At 45.0% G+C, this 13,247-nt stretch overlaps 1 protein-coding gene across 2 annotated transcripts in view; it reads left to right on the forward strand.

The window, feature by feature from the left end:
- Positions 1 to 13,247, forward strand: part of Hecw1 (HECT, C2 and WW domain containing E3 ubiquitin protein ligase 1) — a 290,938-nt gene that overhangs the window by 132,992 nt on the left and 144,699 nt on the right. For both annotated transcript variants that reach the window (XM_045136063.1, XM_045136062.1), the window contains one exon: positions 5,754 to 6,078. In XM_045136063.1, the coding sequence (XP_044991998.1) occupies positions 5,754 to 6,078 (325 nt within the window). The remainder of the gene's footprint in view (positions 1 to 5,753; positions 6,079 to 13,247) is intronic.

The raw sequence follows: 13,247 nt of genomic DNA on the forward strand, positions 1-13,247 counted from the left end.
TCTGATTAGTGACACATTTCCAAGTCAATTCTAACCAGTGACAAGTCTCTGGAATTCCAATTCCAACCCTCCAGCTAGGATACTCACAGTCCCAGAAAACTTCATCTGGTGCTGGCACCTCTCTTTGACAGCTGTCCCATAGTCCTGGCATCTCCAGTGTGTTTCCATATAGGTAATCCAACAAGCCTGCTTCACACCTCCCATGGCCATCTCCAAACTACAAAAACTGTGTTGAAAATTCAATGACCCTCCTTTTCCTGCATTTGTCATACTTCATAATACCAGGTGGGCTGCCAACTTGTTAACCCAGGGAGAATAAAGCAGACTTTGAGGAATAGGACACTCCTTTAGCATTCAGTCTCCTTCAAAAGACTCTGTATTCTTCTTCTTGTCCCAATGCAGGTCAGCTGGCCCAATCTCAATGGTTGTATCTCTCAAACAATCGCAGCTGAATGGACAGCAGTTTGGGCCAAAAGATTTCATTTTTATTATTATTTTTGTTAATTTTTATTTATTTATTGGACAGAAACAGGCAGAGAGAAAGAGGCAGATAGATAGAGAGAGAATGGGTGCTCCAGGGCCTCCAGCCATTGCAGACACATGCACCCCCTTGTGCATCTGGCTAACGTGGGTCATAGGGAATCTAGCCTTGAACTGGGGTCCTTAGGCTTCACAGGCAAGTGCTTAACTGCTAAGCCATCTCTACAGTCCAAGATTTCATTTTTTTTATGTGCCATATACCTCTGCTCACACCAGTTCATTTTTATGCAATGCAACCCTGTACAAGCTCCCAGGACACAGGCAAGCAGAATGTAGCAATCCTCTCACACAAACTGCTTCCAGCCCAGTCCCAGCAAAGCTCTTTATCATTCTCATAAGTCAAACTTCATAGTCCATAGTTCTTATTGCATTCAGGTCTTTAAACTCTACCAGAATGGTCCATCATGCTATACTTACAGCACTGCAAGGTATCTCTTAAGCCAAGCTTTCAAATCCTTCCACATTCCTCTCAAAAATCAACTCCAAAAGGCCAAAGCCACACAGTCAGGTTTCTAGCAGTAGTGATCTTATTTCTTTTTTTTTTTTTTTAATAATTTTTTTTTAATTTTTATTTATTTATTTATTTGAGAGCGACAGACAGAGAGAAAGACAGATAGAGGGAAAGAGAGAGAATGGGCACGCCAGGGCTTCCAGCCTCTGCAAACGAACTCCAGACGCGTGCGCCCCCTTGGGCATCTGGCTAACATGGGACCTGGGGAACCGAGCCTTGAACCGGGGTCCTTAGGCTTCACAGGCAAGCGCTTAACCGCTAAGCCATCTCTCCAGCCCATGATCTTATTTCTTAATACCAATTTAACTGTTGCAGTCAGGTTCACATTGCTGGTACAACCAACTGACCAAGAGCAGCTTGCAGGAGAAAAGGGTCTGTGTTGGCTTACAGACTTGAAGGGAAGCTCCATGATGGCAGGGAAAACGGTGCCAAGAACAGAGGGTGGAAATTGCCTCTTGGCCAACATCAGATGGACAACAACAACAACAGGAGAGTGTGCCAAACACTGGCATGGGAAACCTGGCTATACACCCATAAGCCCGCCCCAGCAATACACCACCTCAGGAGTCTTCAATTCCCAAATTGCCACCAGCTGAGGGCCTAGCATTCAGAACAGCTATGTTTGGTGGGGGGTGGCGGTACCTGAATCAAACCACCGCATAAACATGTATTCCCTCCTGGGTAGTAGGCCTCAAATCCAATCATAGAGCTGCTACTTACTCCCACCACCTTTATGTCACCATTTAACTAGAGATTACATCTTTCCTATTGCAGACGGCAGGATGCATTACTTGGTGGAAATGTTGACGACTTTTCTCTGTTAGCAGCCTGTATGGCACCTTCTGGCACTATGAAAGCCACGCGGCAGGAAGAAAGCTGCCACCTCAGCTCCAGCTTGATTTCTCATAACCTGAACCCATCAGGTTTGGCGTCTGCAGGAGCAGGGTCATATCTTTCAGCCCTGGTGGGCAGCAAAGAGCCAAGGCAAGGAGCCCGTATTATTTGTGGGAGTGAGGTCAGAGGCTCCCGGCCAAGTCACTAGGTGGTGTGGCAGTCAGCTTCATATTGCTGGCAGAAATCATTCAAGAGTAACTTGTGTAAGGAAAGGGTTTATTTTGGCTTACAGGCTCAAGGGGAAGCTTCGTGATGGCAGGGAAAACAGTGCCAAGAACAGAGGGTGGAAATCACCTCTTGGCCAACATCAGATAGACAACAACAGGAGAGTGTGCCAAGCACTGGCAAGAGGAAAGTGGCTATCACACCCATAAACTTGCCCCCAACAATACACTGCCTCCAGGAGGCTTCAGTTACCAAATTGTCACCAGCTGGGGACCTAAGCATACAGAAAATGTAAGTTTATGGTGGACAGATGAATCAAACCCCTACAGGAGGTTTACCATGCCTGTCAACGACAACATTGTCTCATATCCATGGCTGCTAGGAACATTATTATCCATCCGAATCAAGTACCTCTGTTCAGTCTAATGTTTTTTTCTATTTATATATTTTGTATCAAGCTTACTAAGTTGTACGTTTTCTTACAGCCCTTTCATCTCCTAAGCTTTGGTTAACCCATCCCACCCCTCTTCTTGCCCGTTCTCCACTCTCATCACTAGTTAACCTCCAACACCAGGACTCTTCTACTCCTTTCACATCACTTGTGGTACTGTCTTCTCCCCCGAGGCTCCTTTCCATTTAACCCTTTTAAAACATACTGGACTCTGAAGACTGCATTTTTATTGGGGAATTGAGGCCATTAATGTTCAGAGTTATCACTGGAAAGTGTGAGTTAATTCCTGCCATGCTGGTGATTTTCCAGTGGAAATCTGACTTATATTTTTCATTTCAGTTTGTTTTTTCTTCAGCATTTTTATTGCTTGTTGGAATTCCATTTGTTTTCTGAGAATTCATCCATGTGTCTATTCATGTTCTCTTTGAATCCATTCAGTAATTTGTGCTATCTTGAATTTTATTCAGACATTTGTTAACTGAGTATCTCTGTGCTCAGTGTTTCTTTGTCTTAGCTTCTCTGCTTAAGTAGGTTTTGTTTGGAGTTCAGTTGTGGAAACATAAGGTGTTTATTCATGGATTAGTTTAGCTGGGGGGGCATGCATAGCCCCCCCCATCTTGCTGATTAAGTTATTCGCATTATTTGAGTGGTGTGGGGAGGGGAGGGGCACACAGAGCAGGCAAATGAGCCTAAACACATGTGGGAGGGCAGTGACAGGCTGCTTTAGAGGTGCATATGAATAGATAACTTCACCCTGGGTCACATCTGTGATAGCATCAGAGGTGCTTCACGTGGAGGCTTGTGGCAGTCTGAGCTGCCTAAACTCAGAGGGAGGCAAAGGTGGTGCTCCTGGATTCATGCGGTGGTGGCAGTGCAGGCAGAGAAGGGGCACATGGAGCAGGAAGGCGCGCGCACACTGACACCCAGTAGTGGGCGCAGGTAGGGGCCATATGTTAATCTCGATGCCTTTGGAATCTCCTCCACTGATTCTCACACCTCTTCATTGCCTGTCACCAAAGGTAAGAGATGGTAAAAGACAGCTGAGCTATTTACTCCTGTGGAGAAAAGACTGGGAACAACTTGGGCATTCCTGTTCATCCAGAGAACGAGAAGAGCTGAACTCCCTTTCCCTGACAGAATTAAAAAATGTGTTTGCCTGATGAGACTTCCATAGAGATAAGGAAGAGTAAAGCATTGGTATTACTTTCTAGGAAGCGTGTGGCCTTTATCCAAGGTTATTTACAAATGGGGCCAACATTCATCTATCTTCCTCAATGGAGCTGTTAAGGAGGATGAGTAAATTACTTTTACAACATAATCAGTCTATAGTGTGTGATAGAGACAGTTGTAAATGCCCAGGAAAAACATGGCCACAAAGGAATTACATATTGGATGATCATTGCTGTTAACATGCAAGAAGCCACTACATTCGAGAAGCAAACATGATAAATGTGCTTAAATGTTCTAATTATAAACACCTCTAAATCACAGTTTAAGAAGCATAACTAGGTAGGAGAAATATACGCCAGCTAACTTGGTTGTGGTAGTTATTTCAGAAAAGACAAGTCATGGCATCGCACACTAAAAAGATAAGATTGTGTCAACTGTGCATCAGTCGAACTGGAAAAGTACAAAATAAAGAGAAGCAAAATTGTGTCTTTCATAAATTAGGACACAGTGGGATATAGTTTTGTGTTAACCTCTTTATATGCAGGCGTCATCCCTATCCTTTGACCTGTGACTAAGCTCTTATTGTCTTTCCAGACCTCATCCATTTTTATAAGACACTTTAAACCATTTCTGGTATAAAGGGGTATATACTGAATGAAGTAATTTTTATTTACTAAGTTTTGAGGGCTTAAATCAAAACAAGGAATCATGCTGTTCTATGTCTCTGTACCTCTCCCTCTGTTCTTCTTTGTCTCAGCCTCTCATCTACCTCTCTCTCTCTCTCTCTCTCTCTCTCTCTCTCTTACTCTCTCTCCTTTCTCCCTCTCCCTCCCTCTCTCTCTCTCTCTCTCTCTCTCTCTCTCTCTCTCTACTTCACCAAACTCCACACAGACCTGGCTCCCTCCACCTTCCCTCTTCAAGTTGCTCCAGGTTTTGCAACACCTGCCTGGTTGCTCCACAATCCATTCCTCAACAAAAGCAGCAATTCTCATGGTCAACTTTCCCCAATGACTCACTGCTCTCCTCCTGAGCCCCATTTCCACTCTGAGCTCCTAATAAACTCTATTCCCAAGAACAATGAAAAAGACAACTACAATATTTGTTTCCTCTGGGACTGAATTCAGTTGAAAATTGTTATGTTCAGATCCTTAACAGAAGTTTCCGGTGGTCCACAGACATTCTGTGGCTGGGGAAATGATGGCTCATTGAGTAAAATGCTTCCCATGCAAACATGAACACCTCAGTTTAGATTCCCAGAACCCATGTAAAATGTCAGGCATCATGGTATGCAACCGTAATACTGAGGGGGGGGGGGGCAGAGAGGAAATCCCTGGGACTCACTAGCTACTCTAAGTGAGCTCTAGGTTCACTGAGAGACCTTATCCCAAAGAATAGAAATAGCAAGTGATCTAGAAAGATATTCAGCATCAATCTTGGGCCTCTCCGCACACACATGTGTGTGTATACACATATTCGCATGCACATGAGACTGCATACATTCAAATACACACACACAAAAGAGTAGAAAGGGATTGGCAGTAAATGGAGAAGGAATTACTGTCTCATCCAGCAGTCATTAGTGGGACCACCTCTAATTCTAGGCCATGTGCATGGGCTTGAACACATCAAGAAAGACTGACATGTTCAATGATGATAATTATATTTCACCCTAAAAAGAGATAAAATTGGATCCAATTGGACTGATGATGGAGGATTCAAGAAGTGGTGCTTTGTTTGGGAGCGGCCACAGCTTCACAGCCTGTCCACCCACTGCGGTTTTGAATCCACTGGGTGGAAGGCCTGTGGAGGGAGCGTGTTCCCCTCTTCTCTTCTCGTGTCCCCTCACGAGCCCAGAGCTTCAGTCTTTATCCTGAGGAAGATGCTGCACGCCGTGTCTTGCACCTTCCCGGTGGCCAGTGTCCTCTCAGCTCATTCCCCCTAACGCCTCTTTTGCTGTCGCCCAAGACAGTGGCAGAGTTGCCAGCTCATTCTCACCCTGTGCTTGTCTCCTTTCCTCCACAGAATCTTTACCAGAACAGGTTTTTAGGCCTGGCTGCCATGGCGTCGCCATCTAGAAACTCCCAGAGCCGCCGGAGGTGCAAGGAGCCGCTGCGTTACAGCTACAGCCCTGACCAGTTCCACAACGTGGACGTCAGAAATGGCCCCCACGATGGTGTCACCTTGCCCCGCTCCACCAGTGACACTGACCTGGTCACCTCGGACAGTCGTTCTACGCTCATGGTCAGCAGCTCCTACTACTCCATAGGGCACTCGCAGGACCTGGTTATCCACTGGGACATCAAGGAGGAAGTGGACGCCGGAGACTGGATCGGCATGTACCTCATCGGTGAGTAGATTGTCGCCTTTGGTCCAACTCGGCGGAGGCACTGACGCAACGAGGCAGGCTGACAGCATGCCACGAAAATAAAGGCCTCGCGCGGTGGGAGGCTTGTGCGTTCAACAAGGATATTCTTCAGAAGCTGGGTGAAGTGGCACACACCTTTAATCCCAGCTCTCCGGAGGTGGAGGTAGGGGAGTTCAAGGCTGACCTGAGAATACAGAGTCAATTCCAGGTCAGCCTGGGCTAGTGTGAGACCCTACCTCAAAAAAAAAAAAAAGTATTATTCATAAATCATTTTGTATACTTTAATTCTTTATAAAACTCCACAATATAATTAAAATGCAAAGTCAGCTTAGTTACATGTCAGGCTCTAATACACTGGAAACCATCACTGCATCACATCGTTTTCCTGTAGACCACACAATAGTGCCACTCTTACTATCTGTAGTTAATAGGGAAAGGTCATGAGCTAGCAGGGCACATCATAGTTAAACACAAATGTCATTATCATTTTCAACTAAAGAGGCATTTCTACTTGTACATAAGTAAATATCAAAATCCTGTTTGTAGGGAACAGCGTACACCCACCCATGTGTAGGTGACTTCGCTTCGGTCTTTCCGAGGCTCTTTGGTGTCCCTTCTGCTTTGTATTCAAGCCATGATGGAATGGTGTCCGATCCTGGTGCTCAGCAAGCTGGCTTGCTGTACTTTCAGTAGAGCGTCATTCCAAAGTTGAAAGTCAACGAGAACAGATTTTTGTATGTGACTTTCTTCAAGTGCAAACAAACCAAATATGCATAACAATTGGATGCTGCAGCAACTACTCTATAAAAGTATTATTATTCTGGGCTGGAGAGATGGTTTAGCAGTTAAGGTGTTTGCCTGCAAAGCCAAAGGACCCTGGTTCGATTCCCCAGGTCCCACATAAGCCAGATGCACATGGTGGCACATGCATCTGGAGTTTATTTGCAGTGGCTAGAAGCCCTGGCTCGCTGCTCATTCTCTCTCTCTTTCTCTCTTCCTCCCTCCCTCCCTCTGTTTGTCTCGAATAAATAAATAAAATTAAAATTCGCCATTCTTACTGACTGGCATTTAAAGTGAATCTTACAAGTTTGAATGTGACAAATATATTTCCTCTATTTTCCACAGTACAAACCAGTGTGGAGGGAATTGATATGATTACTCACAGCCAAGGTGTAATTTGGGAGATGCCAAGTCTAACAGACATCAGACTTTCTACAGTGCAGAGTTTATATCTTCACACATCCTGACACACATCAAATTTAACATCTGTAAATACTACTGGAAGGAATAGCACATGGTCATAACCAAGGCAATTATTTTCTGGCAAAGTAAGGTGTCTTGGACTGGAGAGATGGCTTAGTGGTTAAGGTGCTTGTGTGCAAAGCCTAAGGACCCAGGTTCAATTCCCAAGCACTGACATAAACCTGATGCTCAAGATGGTGCATACATCTGGAGTGTGTTTGCAGTGGCTAGAGGCCCTGGCATGCTCGCTCACTCTCTCTCACTCTCTCTCACTCTCTCTCTCTCTCTCTCTTTCTCTTAGTAAAAATAAATAAAATTAAGTATGGTATCTTACCTGACTGCCTAGCTGTTAGGAAAATATTTGTGGTTCTCTTGAAGGTTCTGCCCACAACATGGTTATTAGTGTAATTACAATGCATACATTGTTGTAAAGATAAAGTAACACATATATGCATGTCTTACACAATAGTAGTTGTTAGATAAATTGAATTTCAAACTGAAAACTTAATATATATTATTACTTTAGTTCTCAAATAAAAGCAGATACCATTTATCTAAAACAGAGATGTCAAAATAATAGCTCATCAAGCATACATTTTTTAAAGTATTTTATTTATTTATTTGAGAGAGAGACAGACAGAGAGAGAGAATAGGCATGCCAGGGCCTTTATCCACTGAAAACAGACTCCAGACACATGCACCACCTTGTGCATTTGACTTACATAGGTACTAGGGATTTGAACCTAGGTCCTTAGGCTTCACAGGTAAGTATCCTAACTGCTAAGCCATCTCTCCAGCCCCAAAGCATACATTTAATACCATGCTGTTTTGTTCTAAATCTGACTATTAACATGAAAAACTGAAGATATTTAATGTCAAAGTCCAGTTTTCTAAGTGTACTTAATAAAATGTCCCATGTGGGCAGACTCAGCCTGGGGCATCCCAGGGCTCTGGCCATCTGGAGGTAAGTGTTATGACCCCATGTACCAGTTACCTTATTGTTGCTGGGACAATACACCTGGCCATGACCAGTGTCAACTTAGAAGGAAAGGGTTTATTTTGGGATCTCAGTTTTAAGGGAAAGTGTCATCATGGTGGGAAGGGTGTGGACAGAAGAGGCAGCCTGCTCCAGTTGTCACAGTGGCAGGAAATAAAGAGATGAATGCCAGTGGGGTTTGGCTATAGTATTTGCAGGCCTGCCCCCAGGGACATACTTCCCCCAAGAAGGTGCCACATCCTAAAGGCTCAAAAACCTTCCCAACCAGAGTCACCAGCCTGGGATTAAGTATTCAAACACATGAGCCCTTGGGGGACATTTTATTTCATAAAACCACATTTCATCCATGGTCCCCATAGATTCATGGACATCTCATGATGAAAAAGATAGTCCAATTTTTAAAACCTCCATAGTTTTTTCTTTTACTTTGGTTCAAAAGTCCAAAGTCTAAAACAGTTGTTGTTGTTTTTTAACTTAACTGTGATCCCTGTAAAATCAAAACATGTTACATACTTACAACATATAATGACACATATTAAACATGTTACATTTTTACAACATATAATGGCACAGAATAAACATCCTAATTTGGGCTGGAGAGATGGCTTAGCAGTTAAGGCACTTGTCTGCGAAGCCTAAGGACCCAGGTTCGATCTCCCAGTACCCTTGTAAACCAGATGCACAAGGTGGCTCATGCCTCTGGAGTTCATTTGCAGTGGCTGGAGGCCCTGGTGCACCCATTCTCTCTCTTTCTCTTTCTCTACCTGCCTCTCTCTCTCAAATAAATAATTAAATAAAATATATATTTTTTTTAAATCCTAATTCAATAAGCAAATAATGAACTGGAGAAAGATGGGAAAAAAAAAAAAAAGGCAAACATCAAATCCTGCAGCTCCATGTCCAGCAGCTGGGGCTGATGACGAAATTCCCTGGGCTCCAAAATGCTTGGGTAATTCCGCCGTCCCCCAGCTGTGCTGCATGTAGACCTCTTCTCAGAAGTATCCTCCCTGAGCCCGTGGCTTTTCTTGTCAGATATCTTATGGTTCTGGTACTTCCAAAATCCTGGGGTCTTCAGTGGGAAATTACACCTCACCTTTCACCTTCAGAGCATCACACTGTGGCCTCACCGGACCTCCTCCCGGGGATTCTGACCCACTCCACATTGCTTAGCCTCAGCAGTCCTTTAGAACGATGGTGCAATACTCATGTCCCTCTGTAGCCTGGCCATCTCATTCTTCCAAAACCAGAACCATATGGGGGAAGACATCCAGTGCTACTGTCATGTGAGGATGAACCCTGGCCTGGCACCAACGATAGGCTCAAGACACTGACTTTAAGGAGCAGAGACCTCCTCCAGTGTTCCTCCTTCAGGCCTTTTCCTTTCAGAATAGTTCTAGTTCTTGTTAGCTTGAGTCCTCAGTGTGTTGAGCCTTGCCCTCCGGGCAACTTTCCCTTTGTCCCTGTACAGAGCAGTTGGCTCATCTGTAATGGCAGTAATTTCTTCAGCAACCACAGCCCAAGCAGCTGTAGCCTCTGAGCCTGGAACTTTGAATTGACCTACACACACATTCTGTCCCAAAACTCATAGTTTTCATGTATTTCTGCTACATGTTTTCCTCTCTTTCCTTTAGGATCTGAATAAGAGAAACCAAGAGAAATAAAACTACTGACTCAGGCTTCTCCTGTCCTTTTTTCCTCCACAAAACACATTTGTCCATTACTTTTAAATTTGATTTTGCTCAGGTTCTTGTGACACTGGGAGAATGCAGCCAGACTCTGCTAGAATCTCACATGGACTGCCCGGTTCCCAGCAGAGCCCTGTTTCCCCTCTGAAACCTCATCGTTAGCCATGCCACCCCATTCTACATTTCTCTGGGCCTTCTGGTCTCCCAATTCCCTTCAAAATGTCCCATTAAAGACTAGAGAGATGGTGCAGTGGTTACGTGTGCTTCCTGCACAAGCATGAAGACCCTAGGAGGCCTGAGACCACCAGAGTTCTAGTCACCGGACCCCACGTGAACGGCTGGGAGTGGCCAGCAGGCCGGTAACCCCAGTCCCACTGGCGAGCAGAGACTCAAGAACCGCTGGAGTCCACCAGCTCCAGAGTCTATAAAGAGACTGTGGCTCAAAGTAGACCTGGCAGAAGAGCAATGGAGCAAAACACTGACAGTCCACTTCAGCCACCATAGATAAGCACTCCCCACTGCAGGCAAGTGTGTGGGGTATCACCCCACAGTACACACATACATGTATCCCACATATCAACACACACACACACACACACACACACACACACACACACACACAAGCAAAAAGGAATAAGGGTGTCCCATTAAGTTCTACTTACATTATAAGGCTTTTCTTGTATCATTTTTACTCCATTCAGTGCGAAGGATGGAAAAATTTAATGGTACATGTATGTATAATGTGAACAAGAGACCCAGGGTGCCACAACATATAGGGGCAGTGATTACATGACTGTGGTCCGGTGTTGAAGAGTCCATGAGTTTTTATCGGGGACAGACAAAGGATATGGCAGGACAGCATACAAGTCACTGTGGCCAGTAAACATCTTTCACGTGTTCTGCAACGTGACCTCAGATATCCTGAGACAGAGGTTGCGGGCTGGTCTTGCAGCAGTGGGCTGCCCCGTCCCTGCTTCCCTGCCTACTACCTGATTTCACACGGCTGCTCAGGAATCTCCCGCGTTCTCCAGTCCCGAGGTCAAATCCTTCCACATTCCTCCTGCAAACCAGTTCCAAAATACTAAGAACCACACAGTCAGGTTCGGCATAGCAATGACCCCACTTCAAAGTGCCAAGTTTCTTTATCAGTTTCTTTCTTATTGCTGAGACTGAATAGTCAACAATAAGCAACTTATTAAAGGACAGGGGCTTAATTTGGCCTAGCGCTCCAGACTGTGCAATATGTCATGGCAGAAGCAGGAAGCACGGGCTGGCTGTAGCACCACCGCCTTCTCCCAGTGGCGCGCCGCCTCCAGTATGTCTCCACCTCCCAGGGGTTGGTTCTAGAATCTTCCCAAATAGTGCCAGCAACTGGGAAGGGAGCATTCAAACACATGAGGCTGGGGGGGGCATTACATCACACCCCCTTAGACTGCCCTAAAACATTTGGTTTTGCTGCAAGCTCCCTCCCACATACTTTAATTAGGAATGTGATTCACTTGTTATCTATAGGAAGTGTGTGTGTGTGTGTGTGTGTGTGTGTGTGTGTACTCTTTAGAGACTACCTTCTGCTTGTGAATGCTGATGCCCTTTCATATGGAAAATGTGGAGAGAAGAATATTTGTGAAGAAGAAAGGTGAAAACAGACATAGTATGGCACTTACTTTGGCTTAAACAGGTGAAGGACGTGCATGCTTGCTAAACAAGTGGATAGTTCTGCAGTCTGTCTTTGGCTCCATGCCAGGCGGAGTTGACTTGGAGTGACAGTCATCCTTTGAGTAGGAGACGTACCTCATGGATCATGTGTAAAACTATGGAGCAGGAAGTCCTTACAAGAGCATGAGGCAAAGGTAGCAAGACAGGAAACTGAAAAATAGCTGGGTATGGTAGGACAGCTAGCCACCCACATCACGGGACAAGAAGAAAGGGAGTTTGACAAAGAATGGAGCTGTTAGCCACATCACATCCCATGAGACTAATTTCAACAGTCTGGTGTTACTATGACATTTTGACAGAACCGAAAGTAACCAAATCTCATGGTCTTGAAATCTTAATCTGACAGTTTGTTAGTCTCATAATAGCTAGGTGAAGTTATTTAATGCTAATCACCAACACTTTCAATGGTATGACACTTCGAAAATACTTTCCCAGCTGGGCGTGGTGGCGCACGCCTTTAATCCCAGCACTCGGGAGGCAGAGGTAGGAGGATCACCATGAGTTCGAGGCCACCCTGAGACTCCATAATGAATTCCAGGTCAGCCTGAGCTAGAGTGAGACCCTACCTCAAAACAACAACAAAAACAAAAGAATACTTTCCCAATCTAAAATTCTCTGTGCAGCTTAGCAGTTGATTCTCTGTGACCTGGGAGACTTGGATAAGGCACCTGTGCGCATGCGAGTTTGGAACCTCTGAGCGGTTGAGCTGGATGCTGTGGAGGCCTCTGAAGCCCCAGCCCGCCGGTGGCAAGGAGGGAGGCGGAGACAAGAAACCCGCCATGACACCAGGGCCAAAGCATAGCAGACTGCACAGTGGACGATGTGCGATGGAAGGCGAGGGTCAACACCCACACACTGACCTCGGACCTCCACCCACACTGTCACAGGTCTGCATTCACATGCATGAACGTGCGCACACCGCGTGATACACACATGCCAAAAGCAGTTTCATTCCAGTTTCGCTGCAATGAAAGTTGCGAGTGAAGAGACCACTCAGTGGCTCCCGGCTGCTGCCTCTCCTCACAGCCGAGCTCACAGCAGCCACGCGCCCAGGCAGGGCCAACTTCGTGATGCTTTTGTTCACAGCTTTCCAGCCAAACACTATTTTTTTTTTCTTCTGTTATGAGAAGGTAAAGTAATCTGGACACTGTAACATGAGGTTTTTTTCAATGTCACTGTCACCAGATTACCAACTCTGTTCTTTTTTTTTTTTTTAAATTTAATTTATTAGTTTTCTTTTCAGTAAATACAGGCAGTTTGGTACCATTATTTAGGCTCATCTGTGATCTACCCCTTCCCATTAGACCCTCCTTGTTAATGAAAATGGGTCGTGCATTGTGGAGTTAGGGTTAGGGGACTGAAGCAAATATTGCCTCTTGGAGAGTTGCCACAGAGGGGCAAATTTCTACCTGGGTATGAGGCTTGTTATATCTCTATTAAAGACCCAGGGAGCTAGGAAAATATTATGGTTTTTTTGCATAAATGAGGCAATTATCGTAAAAGACGTATTA

The sequence above is a fragment of the Jaculus jaculus genome, chromosome 16 (assembly GCF_020740685.1).
Source record: "Jaculus jaculus isolate mJacJac1 chromosome 16, mJacJac1.mat.Y.cur, whole genome shotgun sequence".
NCBI classification, from domain to species: domain Eukaryota; kingdom Metazoa; phylum Chordata; class Mammalia; order Rodentia; family Dipodidae; genus Jaculus; species Jaculus jaculus.